Source organism: Trifolium pratense, linkage group LG1 (assembly GCF_020283565.1).
Source record: "Trifolium pratense cultivar HEN17-A07 linkage group LG1, ARS_RC_1.1, whole genome shotgun sequence".
In the NCBI taxonomy this organism is placed as follows: domain Eukaryota; kingdom Viridiplantae; phylum Streptophyta; class Magnoliopsida; order Fabales; family Fabaceae; genus Trifolium; species Trifolium pratense.
The window spans coordinates 20771779-20798917 of record NC_060059.1 but is presented as its reverse complement, the minus strand read 5'-3'; the positions used below and the strand labels follow the sequence as shown (position 1 = coordinate 20798917).

The window sequence follows — 27139 nt, the reverse complement described above, 5'->3', positions numbered from 1 at the left end:
CTAGATCTTCAGACAAAATCTAAGAGTGATGTCATTGTCATCATCGTTTGAGGGACGGTGTATGTGGAGGTTCTCCCTTGCCGCTAAATTTTCTTATTATTCATTAAATATATATATATATATATATATATATATATATATATATATATATATATATATATATATATATATATATATATATATATATATATCACATAAAATTGTTTAATACTCTATCTTAAAATTTTGCTTAGGTTTTTTTGTTTGTATTACTTGGTTTTTTACAAATCAATGGGACACTAATTTTTCTAATATGTCAATTCCTAAATTTGTCAACCAATCCATTAAGGTAAAAAAAAAAAAACTCTTTTCATGTTTCATGGTTCGAAGGCACACCAGATTACCAGAGTCAGGACAAAATACCTTGGATCAAATCATATACTAACAATAAATAAATGATCAGAAAAAGACAAAATAAAAATAAAAATCAATATGTTTAGTGACAACGGTTGAGATTTTAGATGTAGAAAAATAGAATACAACTTTTTTCATTAAAAAAAAAGAAAGCAAAACTTTGAAGTATTAATTAACGTTTGATTTTCATGCACACAACATCTTTTGCTTTTTCTTCCTTTAAAACCCATATAATTATTATTCAGTCATATCTCTCTCATGTCAAAAGCTTCTCTCTTTTTCTTCTCTTTCTTTCTGTTTTTTTCTCCTCAAAGTTTCAGAATTAAAGCTGAAAAATAATCCCAAAGTTGCAATAGTACATGTACCACTACTAAATCATGCTTTTTCTTCTTCAACTAAATTAAAACATCAAAGACAAATTCAGTACACTTTCACTTTGGATTCTTTTTCCTTTTCAATTTCATTTTTTTTTTATTATTTTTCATCTTAAAAGTGCTTAAAATAAGCACTTATGCTACTTAGAAACAGATCAAGAGTAGTGACCAGACAAAGTTTGATGGGTGAACAATCACCAAATCAAAACTTGATCACTACAACTATTCCATCTCTATTTGGTTCACCAAACTATAGAGATTTTCATTTCACTTCTAAAAAATCTCTCTATGGAACTGAAGCTTTGATAAGTCCAACATCAATTCTTGACTCAAAAGCTTTAAGTCATTTTGAGAATCCTTTCTCAATTAACAATAGGAACAAAGTTTGTAGTAGCTCAAGAGACAAAGTAGATTCAAGAATCATTGGACTTGGTCTTGTTGGTGTTCTAAAAGATGAAACTTTTCATCAAAATTCTGAAAAACTAAGTAATAGAAAAGTTCTGTTTGGAACTGAACTTAGAGTGAAAATTCCTCCCTTGCCCACTTCCACGTTTGAGTCAAAAACTGATTTTTTTGGTAGCAAAATCAATGATTCACAAAATGGTGTTCTTAGTTTGAGACGTGAAATGGAACTTTCTGAAGAATACACATGTGTGAAATCACATGGTCCAAATCCAAAAACAACTCATATATTTGATAATTGTGTTGTGGAAAGTTACTGTTCTGTCCCTAATAGTCCTCACTATTTTTCACTGAATTTTCTTAGTTTTTGTCACACTTGCAAAAATCATCTTGAGCATACAAAAGACATCTTCATTTACAGGTAAGTTTAGTTAATTTAAGTATTTATTTTTCTATTTCATCTTTTTTTATTCATTTAGATACTTTGAGGGACATTTTTTAACGAGCATGAATTTGTTTTTTTGTTTTTTTGCAGAGGTGAAAAAGCTTTTTGCAGTCAAGAATGTCGACACAAAGAGATGGTGTTAGATGGAGCAGAAAATTAAGAATTTGATGATCACAATTTACTTTTAAGTATTTACCTTTTTTAAGTTCTATTTGTGTGGTTTTTCCTCCTTCTACCTTGCAAATAGAGATAAAAGAGGATGTATAATGTATTGTAGAGTTCATCTCAAGAAATGAGTAGTATTGAATTGGTTCTTATGAAGATGATGATATGATTGAAAATACTGCCTTTTATTTTCCTTCTTATCTTAGTTGTTGGTGATGATAATGCATATAATTATTAAATGGGGACCAATAAATTATTTCTCTCAAGAAGATTCCCGATTTTTATTAATAGAATACATTATGATTGGAGCTCAAAATGATAAAAGGTTGCAAAGAGGTTTGATATAATAGGTTGGTATTCGATACTATTCTTTATATCATTACTATTTACTATACCCTTCCTATTCATTGCGGGTTGGTTATTTGTCAACACGAGATTAGCTTACGATATATTTGGAAGCCTCCGTCCAAATATGTATTTTACAGAAAGTCGACAAGGAATTTCATTGATAACTGGTCGTTTTGATTCTTTGGAACAACTTGATGAATTTAGTAGATTTTTTTAATAAGGAGAGTCAACATACTCGACTTATTTGCACTATGGTTATGCTTATGGCAGCTAGAGGATCATCCACATTGTGCTTAAACAACTATACTCTGTCTGACCGCCTTTATCAGAAAGACTTTCGATACAAGGAGCTAGTTGAATCATCCGTCGAACCATCGACCATAATACCACTGTTGGGCCACGAGGGGCTGGGTAGTCAGGGATTATCCATATTGAGCTCAGAGCAACTATGCAAGTGAGTTGGACACCACACTTTTACTTAAAATCTTAAGGCATTAGGTTTCTGAGTTATCTCACTTATAAAGTGTTCAAACTCAATTTTTTTAAAAATTGTGAAATTTAACTCACTTCACACTTGCTACAACAATGGTCTTATAAGCTAATTTATTGTCTGATAAATTAGAAGTTAAACTAGTTTATAAATATCAATATTTAATTTTGTTTCATAATAAGAGAAAAATTTAAGAAAAAATATAAATTAAATGCTATAAACTAGTAAAAGTAAATTATAAATTTGTGAAGAAAAAAAAAGTTAAAACAGATCATTTTTATCGTATGCTATAAGAGATAATCTCAAATTATGCCATTACCAAATAGTTATATTTTTTTTGGTACATACCAAACAGAGTTATACTGTATGTGTGTTAGACTCTTGAAAAAAGAATATAAAAAAAAAAAAAAATACATTAATATGATTGATGTATTCTATTATTGTTATGCTTTTCAGTTTTCACGCCCCTCACTTAGATAAATCAAGCAAACCATTATAATACTTCAAAAAACTGACACTGACAGAGAAATATACATTTGTTATAGGTCCTTTTCCTTGCCTATTACTCCATCATCCAAATAATTGAGTATTAGGCATCAATGTGAAACTTTGTACGTATTAACAACAGTGAGAATCCCACAATTTCAGAGTTCGGTTTTAATGCTATTCTGACATTAAATTACAAAAATTGATCTACACATCAAGTCATTAGCATTATAAGTATGTGCCAAAAAGGAAAAAAAAAATGTAATGGTTTATTTAATATGATAAGCAACATGGACAGGTACTATTCCCTCCATCTCAAATTATTATTAAGTGTTATTTAAGTTTACATATACTCTTCTTAAACACAAAAGGAAAAAATGAATTATAAACCAAAAAAAAAAGAATTATTCTGTACACATTTATTTAGATATGTATAGATACATTTGTTGTTGAAATTGACAATTGTGATAGATTTATAAATAGTATTTATTAATTTTTTTATATTAAACATTATTTGTGGACCTATTAAAATTGCTTACTTCAGCAATGTACCGGTACATGTCTAAATAAGACGTGTCTCGGAGTGTTATAAAAAAAGAGTTATACCTAAAAGATTGATATTAGTAAAGCTAGCTGTTAGAATAAATTGTGTTATATTTGTGGAGTTATATAAATGTTAGGTTTCGATCAAAAGCAGATTTGGGTAAAGAATGTTATTTGAACAATAAAATCTTGATATTGTATGTGATATATATTGCACATATTCATTTAAAAAAAATAATTGTCAGGTGATTTAGTGGGTAGAAATTCCACATTTAAGATGGATATGTGGAGTGTCTGAAGTTCGTGTCCTGATCACCGCATATAAAATGAAATATGTCTATCAACTAAATATACACAAAAAATATTTGCCAACAAATTTGACGATAAAATTTTAATGTCTAAACAACATCTCTCTTTGATAAAATAAAAAAAATAAAAACCGATTAGGATGTGGGTGGAATCAGTTTCCTACACAATTTTAATTTATAAAGACCAAACTAGCCTTATAATAAAGAGATCATCTTTCTCCATTCTTATTCATCCCAAGTACTAAAGGATTTTCAGCTCTTATCCAGCAAACTGAGAATGAGGGTATCATCAATGATGACAAGTTTTGTTGATGAGCTCCTATTATATCTAAGGATTAAATATGTTTTTAGGTCTACATTTTATCCTACAATCAAGAATAGTTTCTACATTTTTTTTATGGTGAAAAAAATCCTATAATTATTTCCGTTATTAAAATCGGTCTTTGCTGTCAATTTGTGCCGTCAATTAGTTTCTACATTTTTTTTATGGTGAAAAAAAATTCTACAATTATTTTCGTTATCAAAATTGGTCTTTGCCTAACGTGACACAGTGTGGGCCTATTGTTTTTAGGGTTAAATATGTTTTTAGTGTCCACATTTTACTTCATACTTAATAATAGTCCCTACATTGTGTCACGTCATGGGAGTGTTGTCTTGCGGATTGATGTTCGTGAGGAATTTTATGCTATATATGGAATTATCATAGTGAATTTCCTTAAACCTCTCTCAAGACCTTGGTTGAGTGTGCGGGCATCGTGCTATCATTTTCTTTGGCTTTGGAGTAATTGAGAGCAACATATATAGAGTCTAATGCATCCGCCCTCATTTGCCTTAGTGAGTTGTTTTGGGATGAGTTTGTCAATATAACGCAACTAATCTTGGTAACATTATGCTTACTACTACTCCATGTGTGTTGAGGCTTGGATTGCTTGGTGGAAGCCAAATGATGGTTGGGTGCGACTGAATATAGATGGCGCATATATAGGAGGTTGTGGTGGTATCATTAGAGGAACAGATGTACAATGGCTTTGTAGTTTTTCTAGAAATTTGAATAGGTGCGATGCATACATCACAAAGTTTTGAGGGATGTTGGAAGACCTCAGATTCGACTCATTCAGAAAATTTGTTGACTTATTGCTTTGAATTGGGAGATCAAGATTTATCATTCTATCGAGAGACAAATTACGGAAAATATATGATCAATGTCCTTCTAGGATGCAGTCTTTCTTGTTAATTAGTTGATGTTATGGGGATTAGTGCTCCTCGTTTAGTTGTTGTTTAATTTCTTTCTCTAGGGGCTTTTGCACCTCTTTATATAAATAAATAAATAATAAAATAAAAAATCATATTTAAATCAAAATAAATAAATAAATAAGTGGAATGACATCCAACCGTAATATATAGGACATGTGAAAATGAAAGGAGATGGTAAACAAGACTTGGTGCGCATGAAAACCACCAGCTACCTTAACTAGATAAGTATTGTGCTTGGGGAATCATTAACTTGTGAAATTGACGTTCGCAAAGGATTAATGTTGCGCCTAAGGTGAAAAGTTCAAGAATTAACACAAACGAAATTGGGACCCAATTAGTACTGAAAAGTGATAGCATGCTAATATGTTTAATGCTCATCATCAATTAATGGTAATAGTAAAGAACAAGCAAAAGGAACCCCAAAGATGGTGACTCATTTGGCATCTCCAAACGTTAATTAGTTACTATAGTTTGTACGAATGACAAATTAACATCAAAGGTGTCACATAATCTTATGAAAAAAGTAAAGACTTACATAATCTTATATAATCTTATGAAAGTACCAACTTACATAATCTTATGAAAAATTATTTCTTAACATCAAAATTTTAAGGCGACATACACTACTTTTTGATAATTTATTTATGCAATAATCAATGGGAGCAAGTAAGATAAATAGGTTTGCATGTGATACTCATAAATTTTAACTAACTTTTATTTCACATGTATATGAATTATGTATTCTAATTGGTTGTTGTGTGAATACTTCCAAATTATTAAGAGGAATTGTAGGGGAAAAAATCGAATATTAATATCAAATATAATTTTGTATGTATTTTTTAAATGTATATAATATATAAAAAATAAGAAAGACATGTATTTAGTTTGTCAAATTAAAATTACAATGTAAATATGAGTCCTTTCACTACATGGTTTTGAAACTTGACATTCAGCTAAGGACCAACTAATTCGAGATCAATCTCACCGCTCACTTGCAAGATCTCATTTAAAGTCAGAACTTTTTTGTACTGTATGGACGCACACCAAAATTAACATAAAAAAAAAATCGAACCTAAAATTTTGAGAGGAGCAAACCCTAAGGTCTCAAGTCAGCACCACTATTCCAACCCAAATTGGTTTTTTCACTACATATATAGATAGGTGTTACGTGAGTATGAATAGCTCCATATTATTTTAGTAATAATAACGATATGCAATATAAAAAAAAAATTAAATATATCTAGCTTTGTACCTAAAAAAAATTTTAAAAATGTCAACAAAAATTGTTATCATTTGAAATTTAGAAGAGAGAGTTCACAATAAGCATGACAGCTTGTGGAGATTTTTTTTTTTTTAAACTTCAAATATCATAGATAAAAATAAAAAGTGGGATACAAAAGAGGGGGGACCAAACCTAAACCCTCAACAAAGGAAACAAAACAACTAGCTAGCAACATCTAAAATAAGGAAAACCTAACCTATTTCTAGTTAAATCTTCCCTAATTTCAACTGGAGCAGATGTCCACCATGTGAAACCTTGTAAAGATAGCCCGAGATTAGCAAGCTTGTCTGCACAATGATTGCCCTCCCTATAGATGTGAGATATAATGAAGCTCATGTTTCTAGTCATGTATATACAGTTCATCCATCTGTTCTTTAGTTTCCAAGGAATGATATTCGGAGATTTAAAGGCCAAGGAGACTAGTTTAGAATCACTTTCTATCCAAAGATGAGACCAATTCTGAGCATATGCATGTTCAATAGCAAGAATGACCCCCATTGCTTCCGCAAACAAAGCATTAGCCAACCCCAAATGCTTGGAAAAACAACTAACCATTTCACCTCTATGGTTTCTAAAAATACCAGAACAAGCAGCAATACCAGGATTACCCAATGAAGCTCCATCTGTGTTACATTTATACCAACCAAACATAGGTGGTTGCCACAAAACCTCAATGATCTTAGGGGGCCTAACATGATGTATATTGATTTTAAAAAATTTCAAGATACTAAAATTAGTAATAGATGAGTTAGAAGACAAAGTAGAGCAATTACCAGTTAAAGAAACTGAAGCAATGATTTGAGATATGATAGAAGTCAAGTTTGGCTTAATATTTTTGAACCTTAAGTTATTCCTGCTTTGCCAAATACTATTGAAGATGTTTATAACTGCAGCAGTTATTGTGATTCTGCACTGAGGGTTCCATCCAGCACTGGTTATGTTCAAAATGGATGTGTATGAACTCAAATCAAGCCTTTGATTAATTATAGAGGCCAACCAATGCCAAATAGACAAAGCAAAAGGACATTGTAAAAACAAATGCAAAGAGGATTCACTTTGCTTTTTACATAAGCTGCACATAGAGGTTAGATAAAAACCTCTAGCTGATAAAGCATCATCAGTTGGCATTTTGTGATGAAAAAGCCTCCACACCAAGAAGGATTTAGAAGGAGGGATAGCAATATTCCATATGGTTTTGGACCAGCTAGCAGTAGGACCAGGATTAGAGAAAAATTGATAAGCATCTTTCATGGTCAACTCACCAGAAGTAGTGTGGTTCCAAATAAGAAAGTCCTCTTTATCTTCAAAGGGGATGGAGAATTGCTGAAGATAAGACAGCAGTTGAGGGAAAGCAGTCTGAATATCCATGGGAATGTGCCACTGGTGGTCAAAGATAAAATCTGAAACTGGATAGTTTAATTGACTTTGAAGGTTGCGAGGGACATTAAACAAATCCACTAAAGGAACACCACTCCAATTATGAAGCAAAAAATTAATTCGTCTACCATTGCCAATCATCCAACAAGTGTTATTCCAAAGATTATGAATTTGAGCTTTAATACTGGACCAAACAGAAGAGTAGATGTGGTGCCTGATAAAACTTTTGTTTCTGACAACTCTACTTCTCAAGAAGCTAGCCCAAAGGCTATTGGAGTTCATCAGATCCCAAATGAGCTTCAGATTAGAGGCTTGGTTCAAGGAAGATAAAGATCTGACTCCTAGACCCCCTTCATCCAAAGTGGAACAAACAATATGCCAGGGCACTGTAACCAACTTTCTAGCGTTCATGTCACCACTCCAAAGAAAGTTTCTCATAAGTTTTTCCAAATCCTTGATTACACTGACAGGCCAAGAATAAATGGTTATGGAATAAATTAACATGCTTTGGATAACACTTTTGAGCAATTGGACCCTCCCAGAATAAGAAAGAAGAGAAGCCTTCCACTTAGCTAATTTGAGCTTGATTTTATCAAAAATAGGGGCAAAATGACAGGTCTGTGGCTTACCTTTGAAAATTGGAACACCCAAATAGATGAAAGAAAGCGAACCAATAGAAAAACCGAGAGAGGTGAAAATTGTGGAGATTGAAAATAACATAACTCGTGAAAACAAAAAATGGAAGCCCATGACACGACGATATGGGAAAGGTGAAAATTGTGAAAAATTCCATGAGACAATATCATGGAAGTCCATTGATGATATAACTACTCATCTACAGCTAAAATGGCAACCCGTCCAAACACGCAGGTTTCTTATTGCAAATATATCTATGTAGAGATGAAATAATAGAGCCAACTTTTTTAAAAAATATATATATGCAGACAACTTTATATTATTTTTTAGACAACTTTAGGAAATATATGGATAATTTAAAATAATAGTGATAACTTCAAGAGTTTGAACTCCACTAGTGCACTTAGAGAAATGTAAATAAATCCTCATTCGTAAGGGCTAACAAAAATAACAGCTAACTACTAACATTGAATATTTTGGTGTATAAAAAATAACCATTTAAAAACATGGAAAAAGAAGAATTGTTATATTGTCCTTTATTACATGTAAAGAAGTAATAAGGCTTAAGGTAACCCCTAATTTAAAGTGAACTAATTTAATTTTTTTAATTAATTCATCAAGTTAATTCCTAAACATTCTATTTTTAAAACAATTAAAGGATTAACTTGATGGAATGGGAATAATAGTAGTTTACGTTAAGAGATAATAATGTTTAGGTAGGAGTGTAGGACTACACCCATTTTTAAATGCTACTTAGTCATAAAATGATACTCATTTTTACCATATTTTTCTTTCTGTGTTTATTTTCTAGTGGAACACAAATCAGTCTATGGACCAAATAGTTGGGTCATATTGGCTGTCCACGTCAGACCATCAACATCCCTACTTAATACAGTACAACATATTTCGGTACTAAATACTCCATATTTAATGTTAGAATATTAGAAAATATTTTTAATATTTTCCATAAACATAACTCAATACTCAATTGGTAAGAATATATTATTACATTTTATCATTATTGAACTATATTTTAGGGTACTTAGACTATACACCTACAACATATATACATGCACGGTGGGATGAGTGATGACTTTGATAAAATTACGGTGGTACCGTGATTTTGTTGAATTTAGAGAGGCTTTTGCCAAAATCATGTTATTCATTGTGAATCGTCCGATTTAGATACCCATCCAAACATGCACTATATCATTCAATACAACCAAGGTAGGATATGGCACTAATGCAAGAATTAAGTATATGATCCAACCTTTTGGTTTGGTGGTGAAGAATTTGGATAATATACATGAGATCCTAGAAATTTGGATAATATACCCGAGTTCAATTGTTATAGGATTAAAAACCAAAAAAAAAAAAAAAAAACGAAGTCTTTACTTCTTTGATTGGCTTCTATTTACTATCCAATACAAACTGTACTATTTTTTCTCGGTGCCCGGTCTCGAACCAAGTACCTCGAGGTTGAAGAGTGAAATCCTCAACTAAGTGAGGTCTCGGGAAACAGGCAAACTGTACTTCACCCCCCATTTTCATCATCCAAAACAACACTGCAATTCACCAAATCACCAACATATAGATACTAATAAAACTTCTCATGCCACTTTCCGCATAAAATTTGGTTTCATTTAACTATCAAGGAGCCAAACATGTAGTTGTCATCACAATCACATGAAAATGGACCATTCTGAATGGTTCAGGCATGACACCAAATCTTTGATGTATGAGAATTGAGAATCATCACCAAATTTTTCATGGAACAAGTTCCATCAACATTAGGACCTCCACATTTTAATTAACTACTAAGCTTACATTGGATACAAAAGTTCACTAAAATGCAACTTAAAGAAAACAAGTATTTAATTCAGATACATAATGTCAAGTAGATAATAGTCATTAACATTTTATTTCAGCACATCAAACAAGTTACTGAAGAAACAAACAAATTTACGAGCCACATAGGACATAGTGGCGAAAACGATTTGCAACTGACCACATCTCATGAGCCATAACTGAAACAGCATCGGTGAAGTTTTGCTTTCCTGATTCACATATTGAACAAATTCTCAGTAACTTTAATGTGACAGCATGAAAAATAATATGGTAGAAGCATTTAAACAATGATCAAGCAAGATTTTACCTTAAATTTTGGCATAACATAGCCAACACTCTCCATGAAAGTGAAAGAAAAGGCAGGTTAGGATTGGGACTAAAGAAATAAGCAATACTATTACTCAGAACCAGAAGGAAAATAGCAGGTGGTTAATTAACTGATTGAACGACATTGATTAATCCTAGAAAACAGTAGAAAATGCAGCAAAAGACTACTACAAATCCCTTCTAACTTTTCATCGGAAAAAACAGAAAAGATAGGAAAGGGGAAAACAAAACCCTCACTGGGAATAGCTAAGAAATAAATATCAATAAAGAGAAAGAAAGATAACCGGAAGACATAAACTGATAGGGAAAGGTAGTAACTAGCAAACTGCATAACATCTAGTCGGCTTGAACGACAGCGATGAAGTGAGTCAAAGAACAAAAGTATAATCAGCATAGAAGTGAGAATGATTAAAGATGATGGTAAGAAAAAAAATCCAAAAGAGTTTAGAAAGAAAGGGGAGATACTTGAGGGTTTTATGTAAGGGCAAGATTCTACAGTATGCACATAGTCTCTAGAGCAAGAGGCCTATATCCTATGTCAGAGTATAGGGATTAGGAAAGTTAACCATTACATGAGAAGAAGCTTATGATAAGTGATAACTAGTAACTACATATGATAAAGTCAGGATTCAACTTGTATGTAACATTCTTCAGGTCCAATAAACGCAGCCAACCGAATTATATTCCATGCCGCTCCTATCTGTTACCATAATTCTGCTTCCGAATCATTTTCGTGGAAGCTTCCATCAAGTCTCAAGACCTATACCAAAACCTGCTTTCAACAGATTCCTCTGGTACACAACCTAAGTAATCCTTTCTACTGCAAAGCCTAATCCATTTCCAAAATCACGACTCATGAGATTGTTGACCAACTAAAGCCAAGCCAAGATCGTCAAGTGCACAACCGCAACCACAAAAACCGAAAGCTACTAAACACTCAAACCAACTCATAAACAAATTTTATTGAACCTTTATATACATCTACCACTAACTAACCCAGTTTCATTGCAAACACTTATTTACACGATCACTCACACAGCTTCTTGTATTTCAATCATCATTGATATTAAGATTCAGAATTCGACGCAGGGTCTCAGTAGCCGAATCCGCATTATCAAAAATATCCCTAGTAAAATCCAAACGCTCCCTAATTGGAGAAGACGGCGCAGACTTAGCCATGACACATAATTCAATCTCAGGTGACGAACCAGGAAGATCAAGAGACACACTCCTTTTAGATCTCATTGAAAACTTCGGAATCGGCAATGAACTAGGTGGTGGTGAATTTGAATAAGTAGGTCCAGCCCATAACTCAGATAACAACAAACTCCCACCACTTAAATCTTCATCAAAAGTCATCTCTTTTCTACAACCTTTTCCATTAATTGGAATTGGTGTGCTCTTAGGAGTAGTTTCCAAATTAGGGTTTTCATCAAAACTCTTAGATTTCAATGGATTTGGTAATACACCTGAACCAGACTCAAAATTCCTGCAATTAATCCCTCTAAAATCTTTACTAGGTGAATACTCAAATCTACCATAGTCTTGTGACAAATTCTTATGCTGCTCAAAAACAAGTGTCTCCATAATCACAAATTCACAATAACTAACTCAAAAAATTAGATCTTTAATCTCAATGTCACAACTCACAAATCACTGCAATATTACTGATTTAAACCAAGCACCACAGAAACTTTATCTGACACTGGAAAAAAAATTAACAAAAATATTAATTACTAAACTATAACCACAAAACACAAGATTATAGAAACAAATTACAAAATTACAGTTCTGAGCATTAATTTACTTCAAATTAATATTTTTCTGAAAAATAAAAAAAATAAAAATTAAGGAAGTAGAAAGAATCACCTACCGGTTTGTTGTAAGAGAAAATTTTTGAAGAGGGAACACGGAAAGTGTATGATAGAGCTGATGGTGCTTTATCTTATGGAGTATATTTGATTAACTATATAGTTTGAAAGAAATGAAAGTTGCATGAATCTGAAATGAACGTGAAAACTGAGAAATAATAATAATATTGTGATAAATTAATAAATTAATAATAGAGGAAAAAGGGATAAAGTATGGGGCTACTACTACCTACTGGTGTCGGTTATGTGGCGATTATATTATTGTGACATGATTTTTACACGTTCCGTTGCTTTCGGAATTTGTGACCAAAAATATCTAAAAGTGGTTCTTTGCTTTCCTTGGTCGTGCGTGGTGGAACTGGTACTAAAGCTGGCATACCCTCATCACTCTCAAACAAAAAATAGGGTTTATTTGTGACCGCCGAAAGGAGTTCAGATCCATCCACTCCAGTAGGATATCCTTCAGTTTTCAAGTTCTTTTAACAAATCCGAGACACGTGGCAAACAAATTATCCAACGGTTGGAATTAAAAATTGAAAAATCACAAAAAGTCTCAACTCAATGACCCTCTCTCCTTTCTTCAGTTCATTCCTATGTTGCATGCGTACTCTATTTTAGACTGGGTACCGGTACCGGGTACGTATCGGGTACCGGTACGCGTATGGTACTCTCCCGGTACGCACCGACCCCGTACCTAATTTTTTTGTTTGTTTTTTGCAATGGGTACACGCGTGGTACACCTGTGGTACACCTGTGGTACGCGCGTAGTACACCAATCCAAAAAAACACGATTATTTTTCTCCTTTTTCTTTTATTATTAGTTTTCTTTTTATAGGAAGATTTACGATTTTTATTTGTTTATAATATATAGTTGATATTCGTAGAGATGAATGAGATTTATTTAATATATAGTTGATATTCTTGAAATTGCTAGTCTTACTCGCGGTGAACCTAACTAGAGGTCACTCTTTTTAGTGATGATGAGGGAAATAATTGACTCTTTTTGAGCTAATTGGTTTTTAATTTCATATTTTGATGTTTCGAACAATTTAAATTGGGAGAGGATTACCTCCCGTGAAAATTTGACTGGAGGGAGTGCACTTCCCATATCCACCATTAAAATATTATTTTTTTTATTTTGATTTTCTTTTATTTTACAATCTGATGGTCTCAATTTCACTGGAGAGTCATATGACTGTAGACAATCTCCTCCCATTTAAATTACATTTAAAGTGTGGTGTGATCTTTTTAATGTTTAATTATTTGTTTTAACAATATAACTATATTATTTGATATATATAATTATATTTTAAAAAAAAATTACAGGGACGTACCCGTACTTTAGTTTTTCTAAAAATGACGTACCCCGTACCGGTACCGGTACCGGGTACCGGTACCGTACCCGCACCCGGGCAACATAGGTTCATTCTTTCACATTACCGCTTCTCCATATCTCCGTCGCCATAGCTAGAGAATTAAAACCCTAAAACAACAAACTCAGCAGCTACATCAAACAAGGTGTTTGATGAAATGTAGGTACTGCTTTCCATTATTGTTCCATTGGGTACTATACTGCTCTTATTAATATGTATTCTAGTTTCCTGGGATTGATTGCAATGTAAGTCCCACATTGCTAATGAAGGAAAAAAAAAGGTCAAAGAAATTATATTGAAGAAGTCCCACATCGCTTAGAATGGTGAAGCAATGAGGGAATCAAGGCTATATAATGGACCTAAATTCTTTGTTTATAATTGCACCAAGCAGTAACACTTGTAAACACTTTAAGTTTATATTTGTGTCTTTTTGCTTTTCTCTTATGCTTTACTTTGGAGAGTGTGAGTGTATTGGGGCATAGGGTGATTGAGAGTGAAGTCTATGTGTTGTAACAATTTTCACATAGTGTTTATTCTCTGGTTGTCGGTTTTGACAACGACCGTGGTTTTTTCTTCGATTTGGAGTTTCCACGTTATATTCTTGTGTTGTTGATTGTGTTCTTTTATTTTCTCTATGCCGGTTTTTCCCAACAACTGGTATCAGAGCTCTTGGTTTGATTCAGGAGTAGGGAGTCCGCTGTGAAGTTTAGGCTAGAGAAAACTAATGGAAGAATCACGTTTGGCTTGTGGGAAATCAAGTCAAGGATATGTTGATGCAATCAGGGTTACACAAGGTCAGCTTGGAGAGCCGGTGGTAATAATACTCGACATCAGTCTGGAGAGGCGGTGCTAAGAATACTCGGGTTACGTCTGAAACAACAACTTATTATGAGGATGCGAAGGTGAGGATGCGAAGGTGCTAGTGGAAGTTGAGAATCGGTGGAGTGTTGAGTCATATGGACTTTGGAAGCTCCTATCACATGTGTTTGAAGAAGAAATACTTTTGAATCCCTATAGCTAGTTGAAGGTGGAGTTGTTCATCTTGGTGACGGAAAGCTTGTAAGGTTCAAGGTATGAGTGAGTTTCTTTTAACACAATGTGAGGTATTTTCTTGAACTTTGATGCATAGATAGTAGGTAGATACTTGTTAGATAGTTATACTATTATTGGTTATGCATCTGTTACTAGTGGTGATTCTCATGTTTTGGTTAAGTTGTGGATCTTCAGGTGGGTACTTGTTAGTGACATGAGTTTAGTTGGACTAGTGAAACAAGGTTTACTAGGTGATGTAACTAAACTGGAATTGTTGGAGCCTAACAATGGCGTGAAGGTAGCTTCAGAGCAGTTTGAAATTGTTCAGGTGGAACATGGGCATCGGTTGACATGGATGCAAGGTGTGTGATGATAGCGTGCGGGCATTGGTTGGCATTGATGCAAGGTATGCGGTTATCTCGATGGCTGATGAACTTTCAGAGAAAGCCAACATGAAAGTTGCACCATAAATTGTCATCGAGGTTTCGAGATGAAATTCCTGGGATGGCTTGGTTCCAAGTGAAGCAAAATCTTGAGATGGTTTAGTTCCAAGTGAATAAAATTCTTGGGATGGTTTAGTTCCAAGTGGAGTGTACTTTTTATGGTGGAGTATGATAATTTAATTTGTCGGTATAGACAATGAGAATTATGATTGTCGGTGAAGACAATGATTGTCGGTATAGACAATGGAAGCAGAAGATAATGATTGTCGGTGTAAACAATGAAGATTGAAGACCATTACAATCAAGGTGGAGATTGTTGGGATTGATTGCAATGTAAGTCCCACATTGCTAATGAAGGAAAAAAAAAAGGTCAAAGAAATTATATTGAAGAAGTCCCACATCGCTTAGAATGGTGAAGCAATGAGGGAATCAAGGCTATATAATGGACCTAAGTTCTTTGTTTATAATTGCACCAAGCAGTAACACTTGTAAACACTTTAAGTTTATATTTGTGTCTTTTTGCTTTTCTCTTATGCTCTTGTTTAAGAGTATTTGAGATGTAGTTCAAATATTTACTTTGGAGAGTGTGGGTGTATTGGGGCATAGGGTGATTGAGAGTGAAGTCTATGTGTTGTAACAATTTTCACATAGTGTTTATTCTCTGGTTGTCGGTTTTGACAACGACCGTGGTTTTTTCTTCGATTTGGAGTTTCCACGTTATATTCTTGTGTTGTTGATTGCGTTCTTTTATTTTCTCTATGCCAGTTTTTCCCAACATAGATATGGGTCTATTGATCATTCTGTCAAGGTGTTTGATGAAATGCCAAATAGAAATGTAGTTACGTGGACTGCATTGATTATTGGGCTTGTTGTTCATGGACCAAGTAGGGGGGAGGCTTTGAAAGCGTTGTATGACATGTAGTAGGAGTCTGGATTTGACGCCTGACGGGATGTCATTTATAGGCTTGTAGTCATGATGGATGGCGGGTGTTTGAAAGCATGAAAAATGAGTTTTATGGTTGTATGGTTGATGTTATTGGTCGTGCAGGGCTTTCCTTGGGGCGTGTGTAAATCATAATCATCTTTTGTTGGCCTAATTTTTTTTTTTGACTAATTAAATATCATGTTTAGTTTCTAGGCCTGCATTAATCTTGTCTTAGTCTTTTACTACTACTACTACTACTACTAAGTGTGTAATTTGGCCATTATACTCTTATGTACAAAAACTTTTAGGTGCAATTTTGTATAGTTGTTGAAATAAAAATACAGTTTATGAAACTGATAAACTGATTTTATTTATGAAACTGAAAATAATAACAAAGTACAAGCAAGGAAAAGAAAGAGGACACAACCCTCCCCATCCCAAGCCAGAATACTAAAATGTAAGTCAGACAAAATGAAGTACATGATGAGGAAGTCACAAGTTTTGGTCTCAGTACTGTAGGGTGTTGTTGCTACTGAGAGAGAGAGAGAGAGAGAGAGAGAGAGAGAGAGAGAGAGAGAGAGAGAGATAGAGAGAGAGAGAGAGAGAGCTGCAGTTAGAAGTATCAGCAGAAAGAGCAACAAACAAGGCATGGTTTGAACTTTGAATAAACCTTTGATTCCTTCGTTTAACTCTTAGTTGAAACCAATGGAGCTACCCAAGCCGCACCAGATGGAAGCTTTATCTTTCTCAATGATGGCCTTCTTAGTAGCATTGAGTCAAGATTAACATCAAGTACTAGTCTAGGACAATGTTTCAAATTGATCTCTCTGAGTTGTTTGCAATTTCGTAGCACACGCTTGACTCCCTTTGATCAGTGCATTTTGGCACATATTTTATGGCTTTGTACTTTGACGTATTGGAAGCTTTTCTAGCCTAATATTAACGTTTTACCATGTTTCTAAACTTTGGGTCATAATTGAGCTCTAATGTATTTCTTTGATTAATTTTCGGATTTAATTGCATGTTGATCCTTCTCAGTCCGCAGGTCATAACTTGAGCTACGAGTATCGGATTGAGGTGTGCGAAGATGCGTTGGAAAGACAAGAGAAAGAGCTACAACTTTCATGTTAAGGCCAGAACCCAGTTCGGAGCGAAAAGCAGTCAAATATTTACGTTTATGTTCCAGACTTTATGAAAATAATGTAATTTCGGGTCAAACTTATGTTTTTCGACCCGTAGCTTTTTAAGCCCAATTTTCTCTGAGTACTTAAGCAAAAACACAGCTAGGGTTTCAGGGACAATTCAGTATTCACGCAAAATAGAAAAGAAGGGCTGCTTTGCTCTCATGGAAGCCTAAAAACCCTAGGTTGATTCATTGGTATACGGGAACATCGTTCATGACTTCTTGAGGTTCAATTCTTAATAGTAATTCAGTTTATTTATTTACTGTCTTCTCTTATCAATTCATGCTCTTTATTTATTTATGAAACTCGAATATAGTGATGCTTAATCTCTGTTTCGAGTTATATATTGTGAGACTTTTCGGATTGATTCATCGCTTGTATGACTAGTTCGAATAGGAATTGATATAGATTTTTTCGCGCTTAGCAAAAAAGGGTTGGTCGAACTTTGTCATGATACAAACCGTGTTCTAAGTGACGCTTGTTCACTACCCATGGTTAGTTGAACACATTCTTTGCTTAATCGAATGAATTTGTATAAAACTGATTATCGCTTGTATAATCGGTCTTATAAACCAACCAAGGCATGAATATATAAACAATATTTTATGTGAACTGAGGATAGAATCATAACGAAGTTTTCCTAAAACCAATGGATTGATCGTCTTTTTATCAATTGAATTTCTAATACTCTTTCGATCTAAACAAACCCAAAACCCCCTTCTAATTGTGTTATTCATTGTTCTTATTTTTACTAATTATTAAATTAGAGGTCCTTGTGAGACGACCAAGGTTAACTACCTTGTTACTACTTTTCTTAATTAAAACTTATTTTGATCACGAAACGACAGTGATCAAATTGGCGCTGTTGCCGGGGATCTCTGATTAGGATTAGTAAAATTTAGAACTAACTAACGTTACTAACACTTTTTGTTTTGTGAGTTTTTGTTGTGTTTCAGGTTCCGACGTTGAATTTTGCAGTGAAGCTGAAAAATAATTAATTTTCGGTTGATATCTTAGATTGATCCGAAATTTGGTCCACAAATTTGAAAAAAATCAAGGAACAAAACTTTCGTATCTTTGATACGAAAATTGAGGCTGAAATTGCGAAATTCCTTCGTTTATATCACTTTTTATTTTTATTTTGAATTTTCCATACATTTAAAAAAATCCTAAAAAATTATATTTAGATTTGTTTGATTTTTAGAGATTTTAGGTGTTAATTTTAATTTTTTTTAGTTTTTATTTGACTCGGTTTTTATTTTTCTCTTCATTTTATTTAGACAAAAAAAAAACCAATAAAAAAATGGGAGATTCATCGGGCCAGTTGGCTTATATCATAAATTGCTTGGATGCAAGAAAACAACAATCTTGCTATCAAAATTATATTCCAACTGTGATGTGTAATATTTGTTCTTCGAGTTTTCATATTAGTGATGATTGTCCTATATTTTTAGATACTTTTTGTGGTGAGACACAATTTGTAGGTAATTTTCAAGGACAATACTATCAAGAACAAAATTCATATCCTGCTGAGCAGCCTATTTGGTCACATCCACAGTTTCAGCAAATTGATTCATTGGTGGTTGAGCCACAACCTAGTTTGGAAGAATTGATAAAGCAGATGGCTGAACATAATAAGCAAATGGATGAATGGATGCTATCCTCTCTTCAAAGTTTAGCAGTCCAAGTTGAGCAAATAGTCTCCAATGCCCATCTAATTCAAGAGAAGAAGATGTTACATGATGATGTACAACCTGTTGCACTCTTAGAGGTAATGCAATGTGATACAAGTGTTGATGAAATTTCAGGTGAGCCCATTGAAACAATACTTGTTTCTGTTGATGAACATAAAATAAATAACACAAACTCAAGTGAATGCATGAAAGAGAATATTACACCACAAAATTTTGATTTGGATGAATTATATACTTCTCTTGAAATAGATAAATCTTTTGAAATTGTTGCTTGTAAATGTGGTGTTTGTAATGTTTGTCATAAGATCAGTGCAGCCATTTTAGGTGAAGACATTTTGATGCAGACAACCACTTGTGCAAAAATTCAAACAAATTCAATAACTCTTGAAGTTGACACCAAAAATGTGGATTTTAGTCGGAAGCAACTATTGCCTATAGCAGAAAAATTGTTGGTGGAGCCTCGTATTAAGCCACACAACATGCAGTCGTCCTTCACCATTTATGCATCTCTTCCACCTATTTTACCTGACTCACCAGTTAACTGTGGATTTTGTGATTTCCATGCTTTTGTTAGTGCAGATTCACTATTTGTGTTGGCTATTCCTCCTAAGCCACCAGATTTTGTACTATTATACAAGTTCACGTGCTGTTTGCTTTTTCTTGTTTCATATGTTCGTAGTGCAGCAAGGCCTCCACCTAAACCACCAGACATAGAAGCTACAGTTGTTACACCTTGACCTCTCGGGTGTGTTCCTTCCTTATTCTCGCTTTATGCTTATTGTTACATTGCGGACAATGTCTGATTTAAGTGTGGGGGGAACATCTAGTCTTTTTTTTTTTGTCAATTAAAAAAAAATAGTAATAATAAAATAAAAAATAAATTTAGCATGCATGCAATTGTTATGAGTAGTTACATGTTTTAGGACTAGAGCAATATAGCCGTAGGATTGGTGAAATTTTTGGAAATTCTGGTTTTCATGCTTGATATGATGATCTTTGCACCTTAATGCACAACTGCTGAAAAACTTGCAAACTTAGTAGTGGCTTGATAAATCTTTAAAATACACAGTCATTATCCTAAGTTGTCTGAGTATAGAATATGATAAAGAGGCATGATTATGACTAAGTTTGGGGGAAAGCTGGATTACTTGATTGTAGGATCATGGCTAGACTAAATGATGGGATACTACACAATAAAAAAATTAAAATTAAAAATAAAAATATAATAAGTTCCTGTGCCCGAAACTGGAGGAACAATAATGAATATGTTGAGTTCCTGTGCCTAAAACTGGAGGAACAAATGCTGTGTAGGGTGCTCTATTCGGAGTAACAGGTTGGACTCATTACAAGTGAGATCCCGTCAGGTGAAAAGGTAGAGTAGCACCTAAAGCATAACTAAAATGAACTTAAGTAGTATCCCTGCGTATAAAAATCAAAAAGCCTGTGAGAACAAGAAAAGAATAGCTTCCCCTCAAGCTGAAATCTAAACTCAAACTCTAAGTTGTAGGAAAGAAAAGGTAGCTTAGTATCTTGACTGTGTAGTTTTTGAGAAGGATCATGTCATGACTCTGGTTGACAGTAATAGGCAGTACACACACACGCTTGATTATCATTGACGGTTGATATACAAGAGTTATGCCAATCTTTGAAATACAATCCATGGTTTGAGCTTGAATCTTATAATGTGTTGATTTCTTATGACGTTGTATCATGCTTTGTTATCTCTAAAAAAAAAAAAAGTTTTACTTGAGTCTTTAAACTTGAGTTTTGCTCAGGAGAGCAAAAGAATAAGTGTGGGGGAATTTGATCAGTGCATTTTGGCACATATTTTATGGCTTTGTACTTTGACGTATTGGAAGCTTTTCTAGCCTAATATCAACTTTTTACCATGTTTCTAAACTTTGGGTCATAATTGAGCTCTAATGTATTTCTTTGATTAATTTTCGGATTTAATTGCATTTGATCCTTCTCAGTCCGCAGGTCATAACTTGAGCTACGAGTATCGGATTGAGGTGTGCGAAAATGCGCTGGAAAGACAAGAGAAAGAGCTACAACTTTCATGTTAAGGCCAGAACCCAGTTCGGAGCGCAAAGCAGTCAAATATTTACGTTTATGTTCCAGACTTTATGAAAATAATGTAATTTCAGGTCAAACTTATGTTTTTCAACCCGTAGCTTTTTAAGCCCAATTTTCTCTGAGTACTTAAGCAAAAACACAGCTAGGGTTTCAGGGACAATTCAGTATTCACGCAAAATAGAAAAGAAGGGCTGCTTTGCTCTCATGGAAGCCTAAAAACCCTAGGTTGATTCATTGGTATACGAGAACATCGTTCATGACTTCTTGAGGTTCAATTCTTAATAGTAATTCAGTTTATTTATTTACTGTCTTCTCTTATCAATTCATGCTCTTTATTTATTTATGAAACTCGAATATAGTGATGCTTAATCTCTGTTTCGAGTTATATATTGTGAGACTTTTCGGATTAATTCATCGCTTGTATGACTAGTTCCAATAGGAATTGATATAGGTTTTTTCGTGCTTAGCAAAAAAGGGTTGGTCGAACTTTGTCATGATACAAACTGTGTTCTAAGTGACGCTTGTTCACTACCCATGGTTAGTTGAACACATTCTTTGCTTAATCGAATGAATTCGTATAAAACTGCTTATCGCTTGTATAATCGGTCTTATAAACCAACCAAGGCATGAATATATAAACAATATTTTATGTGAACCGAGGATAGAATCATAACGAAGTTTTCCTAAAACCAATGGATTGATCGTCTTTTTATCAATTGAATTTCTAATACTCTTTCGATCTAAACAAACCCAAAACCCCCTTCTAATTGTGTTATTCATTGTTCTTATTTTTACTAATTATTAAATTAGAGGTCCTTGTGAGACGACCAAGGTTAACTACCTTGTTACTGTACTTTTCTTAATTAAAACTTATTTTGATCACGAAACGACAGTGATCACCCTTGTATCCGACAGCATGACAATGTTGAGATAGAGTTTCCAAATCCCAGTACAACTCTTTGTAATAACATAGAGTGTTTTATCGTCAACGGATGAACTTGACAAATTCAAAACCTTCAATTTAGGAACTTGAAAGTTCATGATTATATCTTCAGTGAAAATAGAACAGTCAGTTAAGTTCAAATGTGTAATATTTTCACGACATCCCTTCAAAAGAAGATGGAGACTGTCTGGATATATGTCTTTGCAATGACTCAAATCAATGCGCTGCAACTCAGGGAAACAATTGCCAACGAGGAACATGTGAGAGGAATGGAGAAAATTAGTGTGGGAACATGTGAAGGAGTTTAAAGTTGAAGTTATAGAGAAAGCTAGTAAGCCAGAAGCAGGAATGGTGGATATTTTGTCGAGTTTGAGTGATGTGAGTCTAAATGGGAAAGTAGAGAGTCGGGGGAGAATGTAATCGAGGTCGCGACGGCCGGAGAAGTCAAGGGAGGTGAGTTTGGGGAATCTTCGAATGAGATTGAGAGCTTGTTTCGTTGTTAGATTGGATTTGATAGTGAGAGAGGATCGAAGTCTGTTGGTAATGGAGAGAAATTGTTTGGAGACGAGGGAGATAGAGTTGTAGTCGCGATCATCCATGGGTAAGTTTTTGAATACAAGTCCCCAACACTCATCAGGTAAGTAAACACTCACAGAATCTCTTCTTGTTGTTGTTTTAATTCTCTTCGCTGCTTTCATATTGATGAGGAGTATCAGAGAAGAAGAACAAGTTGTTGCCTTTCTCTTCATATTGAAGCCGCCGCCGCCGATGGAGGGACGGAGTGACAGAGGCAGGATGGAGGGTGTGACGGAGGACGGAGGCAGGATGGACGGAGTGACGGAGGACGGATATGCTCTAGGAATCAAGGCTCTAGGAATCACTTAGGAGGAATCACTCGTATGTATGCAGTATACTTTGATACATTTTCTTATTATTACTTACTATTTATACTGTAAAAAGCCCATTACCAAAAACCCATTTCTTTATTATTATTTTTTTTGTTCTACTTTATTTATTTATCATTTGACAAACTTTTTTTATTTATTTATTTATTTACCAAAAGAATGAACTCATCCTTAATTCAACTTTAATTTATTTTATTAATCAAATTGTTACAATATAAAGAGGAATCAAATAAAAAATATAACGATTAGACATAGAATACTCGGTTTTACTAAAGAATGACTTGACAAACATTTTTTTTGGTTTTCACCACAAGTTTAATCTGCTTCGAGAGTCGAATCGCGATTCTCTTTACCAAGTTTAGTGTCAATCACCTAACGATCGGTTGACTTGACAAACTTAATCTAAAGTTACAAACTAGCAGTAGGTTATCCTCCAGTTTTCAAGTTCTTTTAACAGATCCGAGACACGTGGAAAAAAAATTATCCAACGGTTGAAATTAAAAATTGAAAAAGCACAAGTCTCAACGACCCTCTCCTTTCTTCATTCTTTCACATTACCGCTTCTCCATCTCTCCGTCGCCGATTCCATATCTCCGTCGCCATAGCTAGAGAATTAAAACCCTAAAACAACAAACTCAGCAGCTACATCAAACAAGTTGGAGAGTCGTACTTAATTCAACTCGCCGGAAATTGGTCTTCGGCGCCACAAAAAGTAAGAAGCATTTCAGGTTTTCATCTTTATTTTATTTTAGCGATTCTTATTCCCCTCTGCGAGGATCCAATTCCAGCGCGATTTGCGGCCGCGATAGCCGCCACTTCGCCGGTGATTCAACTCCACTCCGGCATGCTCAACTTTCGATTTTCAGTTACCGTTTGCATTGGTGTTATTAGTTAACTAGGGTTTAATAGGAGTATTTAATTTGATTAATTCGGATTTTATACCATGAGTTTGAAATCAATCAATTAATCTTTCTGCAGCAAATTCCTAATCTTTTGGGATTGCACTGATTAATAAGATTTTGGAATAATTTGCATTTTGTGCTGTAAACAAACTCATTCATTATTAGCTTGAAAGTTAAGTATAATCATAATATTGCAAAGATGTGTAGAGATACTGTCCATCCTCAAAAGAAAACTAACACAAATTAGCAAAGCCAACTAAGAGTCTGTTTGGATTGACTTATTTGAGCTTATATACTATTACTAGCATAAGCAGTTATTTATGAGACAACAACTTATGGCATTTTCAGTAAGGTGTTTTCTGTTTATTTTCATAAGCTCTCCAAGATAGCTTATGAAAATGGCTTATAGCTTATATGAAAAAAGTTTGACTTTATTTTATTTTTTATTATAAAAATAGTTTATACTTGAGAACTTATGCTATAAGCTGCAAAATAAGCTGTTTATCCAAGCGGCCTAAATCAAGATTGTGCCTTGTTGAATAATGAGAGTAAATAGTTTAATTAAGCACATATTCAGCAAATATGTATCATATAGTACTTAATAGTTCATGTAGTATAAGCTAGTTTTACAATCCAAGAGTAAATGAGGAAAACTACTTTGTACTCACTCTGTCCCATACTAAGGTTCTAGCACACTCTATAAGAAAAGCTGTTAAGAAGTGTTGTGTAGTGTAAAGTTATGCCCTTTATATCTCCTCTTAAATAGGTATTTTATAATTTATTGATCAAAAAGTGCAATAAAAATGAACAAGGCTAAAATTGGAAAATGGGACGGAGGGAGTATTAATTACTTCACAATACTGATCATACAATGAACTGCTACTAGGGCATACTTGCTTTATTTCTATGTTATTTTGCTTCTCACTCTAATTTCAAATATCAATTGAATTTCATTAGGGACTTGTGGATTTTTTATATGGTTGGTTTACTTTGTTATTTTCACTAGAATTGGGAACTTGGACAAAATCTTATATTTCTTTTCATCTTGCTTTCATTGTTTGAACTTAAGTTAGTTGAGGCAGAGCTAATAAATTTTCAGAAACATTTATAAGCTTCATTGATATAATCTTTTCTGTTCCCGTCACAGGTTTTTGGTGAACTTACCAATTCATATTCATGGCTAATAATCCATCACAGCTTCTTCCATCAGGTTTTTGAATTCACTATCTCTCTCCAACCAATTTTTGTGTAATCCAATATAGCTTTGAACAAAGTTTAAGATAATATATCATTTTGTGCTTAAAATATGCAGAACTGATTGACCGCTGTATAGGTTCAAAAATATGGGTGATAATGAAAGGTGACAAGGAGCTTGTTGGTACTCTTAGAGGCTTTGATGTGTATGTCAACATGGTCCTTGAAGATGTTACTGAATAGTAAGACCTGCACCACTACATTTTATGCTTTTATCTGCAAAACTTTCTGATGTTCTGTTTTTTATATTTATATTTACATTGTGCACATTTGATTGTTTTTCTGTTAAACACGTGTTTGTTGGGTAGGAAGATAGAATAGGACCAGATATACATGTTTGTTTAGGGATGCATTTATTTCATGCGTGGACTCGATGCCCCAAACATTTTTAATTACACTTCTAACTGGAATTGTTATACTACGTTAATTTCGATAATGAACAGTTTTTCCCTATCTTTTGTGAGTGTTTACATTTAGTTTGAATTGGCATGATGTCGGAGAAGTTAATTATACTTTTTTCCCCAACCTTTATGAAAGTAGGTTTCCTTGGGAAGAAATGATGGTCAAAACTGAAATTAATTTTAAACTTGTTAGGAATGCGTGTTATTACATGTGGATGCAAATATCGAACACTAACAACGGCGTTTTTTTTTATCATTGGGTGTGTTTTGATACATGGGCCAAAGGGCATCATAATGCCTCTGTCATGTACCAAGTTCATAGACTATTTATATCTAATTGCCCTTACAGAAGACTTTCTCACTTTTGTAATGGCTTTTGTGTCTGCGTATGATTTATGTTAGTTCTCTATTCTTTCACGGTGATGCCTTGGGCACATAATAAGTTGATTTGATTTTAAATTCATTCAACAGTGAGATCACTGCTGAGGGGAGAAGGATTACTAAGCTTGATCAGATTTTACTCAATGGAAACAACATTGCCATTGTAAGTGCCAAATACTCAATTGTTTTCTATTTACCTAAATTCTATGGATTATTATTAATAAATCTTTTGACTTGGCAATTTCAGAAAACAGTGACAGTAGTCTCGCATGTTTTTTAGTTTTTACGGTGTCATAGTGATACTAACAATATGTGGTGTGCAATGCAGTTGGTCCCTGGTGGTTCACCTGATCCAGAATGAATAATGCTACTTGGTTACCTCTATTTTTAACTATTAGTTTTTGCACAAGGCACATATTTCCTATATTTAAAGAGAATTCTGAGGCAAGCTAGGGTTCTTTCTTCCGAAAGCTTGTTTTAAGGATACATGATGGTAGTAATTATTAAACCTTTATCGTCTTGTTCAATCATGGATTGTCCAGTGTAGCAAGCAATGGTATTGATTATAACAATTAACTGTGCACCTTCATATTCGTGTTTCTCTTCCATTATTAATATCAAGTATCAAAGTTCACTCGTGTCTACTATAAGCTGATTGGACTCCTTTCCTGTTTATGTGGTAGTACCTGCTATTAGTATTTGAAGCTTGAACATATAATATAATGATATTTTTTGACAAACCTAGTAAAAGTATATGCATTGGGACTATAATACAACAATGAAGCCGGTTATTACTATATAATAAAAAAATTGGCTGCATAGGACTACTTGGCTACTGTTAATAGAACTACAAGTTTATCCATATGTTGCAAAGATAAGTACAGTTATTTGCATTGTATTGCTAGTGTTTAAAGGTCATCGTGCCCTAATGACAAAAGGCTTCTTTTACATAGTATCCTTACAATCTTCAGTCTTTTGGTCCAACTATGAAACTACTATATGTCTATATGCTAGGATATTTAGGCCCCAACTTGAAATATTTTGTCCTTTCATAATGTTTTTGCTGAGATCGAACAT

General features: G+C 33.8%; 3 protein-coding genes and 1 long non-coding RNA gene across 7 annotated transcripts; 2 read left to right on the top strand and 2 right to left on the bottom strand.

The window, feature by feature from the left end:
* The first annotated feature begins 544 nt into the window (after nucleotides 1–544).
* Nucleotides 545–1955, top strand: LOC123902999 (FCS-Like Zinc finger 8-like). The gene is made up of 2 exons (XM_045952849.1): nucleotides 545–1590; nucleotides 1705–1955. The coding sequence occupies exons 1-2, from the start codon at nucleotides 905–907 to the stop codon at nucleotides 1772–1774; spliced, it is 756 nt and encodes a 251-aa protein (XP_045808805.1). The 5' UTR covers nucleotides 545–904; the 3' UTR covers nucleotides 1775–1955.
* Nucleotides 1956–10356: 8401 nt separating this feature from the next.
* On the bottom strand, nucleotides 10357–13131 carry LOC123924481. Of its 3 annotated transcripts, none has more exons than XR_006814735.1 (4): nucleotides 12779–13131; nucleotides 12552–12679; nucleotides 10659–12383; nucleotides 10357–10560 (listed from the first exon to the last, which is right to left on the bottom strand). It is a non-coding gene; the product is annotated as an uncharacterized LOC123924481 (long non-coding RNA). The 3 variants fall into 3 exon arrangements; XR_006814738.1 differs by having other exon boundaries at nucleotides 12552–12697; nucleotides 12779–12996; XR_006814740.1 differs by having other exon boundaries at nucleotides 12552–12982.
* An 864-nt stretch (nucleotides 13132–13995) lies between these two features.
* Nucleotides 13996–26706, top strand: LOC123903306 (sm-like protein LSM5). 2 transcript variants are annotated; one of them, XM_045953257.1, is made up of 6 exons: nucleotides 13996–14067; nucleotides 23781–23836; nucleotides 25174–25236; nucleotides 25339–25462; nucleotides 26153–26225; nucleotides 26391–26706. In XM_045953257.1, the coding sequence occupies exons 3-6, from the start codon at nucleotides 25203–25205 to the stop codon at nucleotides 26421–26423; spliced, it is 264 nt and encodes an 87-aa protein (XP_045809213.1). In that variant the 5' UTR covers nucleotides 13996–14067; nucleotides 23781–23836; nucleotides 25174–25202; the 3' UTR covers nucleotides 26424–26706. The 2 variants fall into 2 exon arrangements, with proteins under 2 accessions (XP_045809213.1, XP_045809212.1); XM_045953256.1 differs by lacking the exon at nucleotides 13996–14067 and having other exon boundaries at nucleotides 23666–23836.
* Nucleotides 22156–22968, bottom strand: LOC123890015. The gene has a single exon (XM_045939560.1). It carries the CDS (start codon nucleotides 22966–22968, stop codon nucleotides 22156–22158), a length of 813 nt encoding a protein of 270 aa, XP_045795516.1.
* Nucleotides 26707–27139: the final 433 nt, after the last annotated feature.

What these genes read in the sequence shown, in the direction of transcription:
- LOC123890015 (XM_045939560.1), bottom strand. Translation starts at nt 22,968, where the DNA reads ATGAAGAGAAAGGCAACAACTTGTTCTTCTTCTCTGATACTCCTCATC.
- LOC123903306 (XM_045953257.1), top strand. Translation starts at nt 25,203, where the DNA reads ATGGCTAATAATCCATCACAGCTTCTTCCATCAG. An exon ending in CTTGAAGATGTTACTGAATA is followed by an intron (nt 25,463 to 26,152) that starts GTAAGACCTGCA and finishes TTCATTCAACAG; the next exon opens with TGAGATCACTGCTGAGGGGA. An exon ending in ATGGAAACAACATTGCCATT is followed by an intron (nt 26,226 to 26,390) that starts GTAAGTGCCAAA and finishes TGTGCAATGCAG; the next exon opens with TTGGTCCCTGGTGGTTCACC.
- LOC123902999 (XM_045952849.1), top strand. Translation starts at nt 905, where the DNA reads ATGCTACTTAGAAACAGATCAAGAGTAGTGACCAGACAAAGTTTGATG. An exon ending in AAAGACATCTTCATTTACAG is followed by an intron (nt 1,591 to 1,704) that starts GTAAGTTTAGTT and finishes GTTTTTTTGCAG; the next exon opens with AGGTGAAAAAGCTTTTTGCA.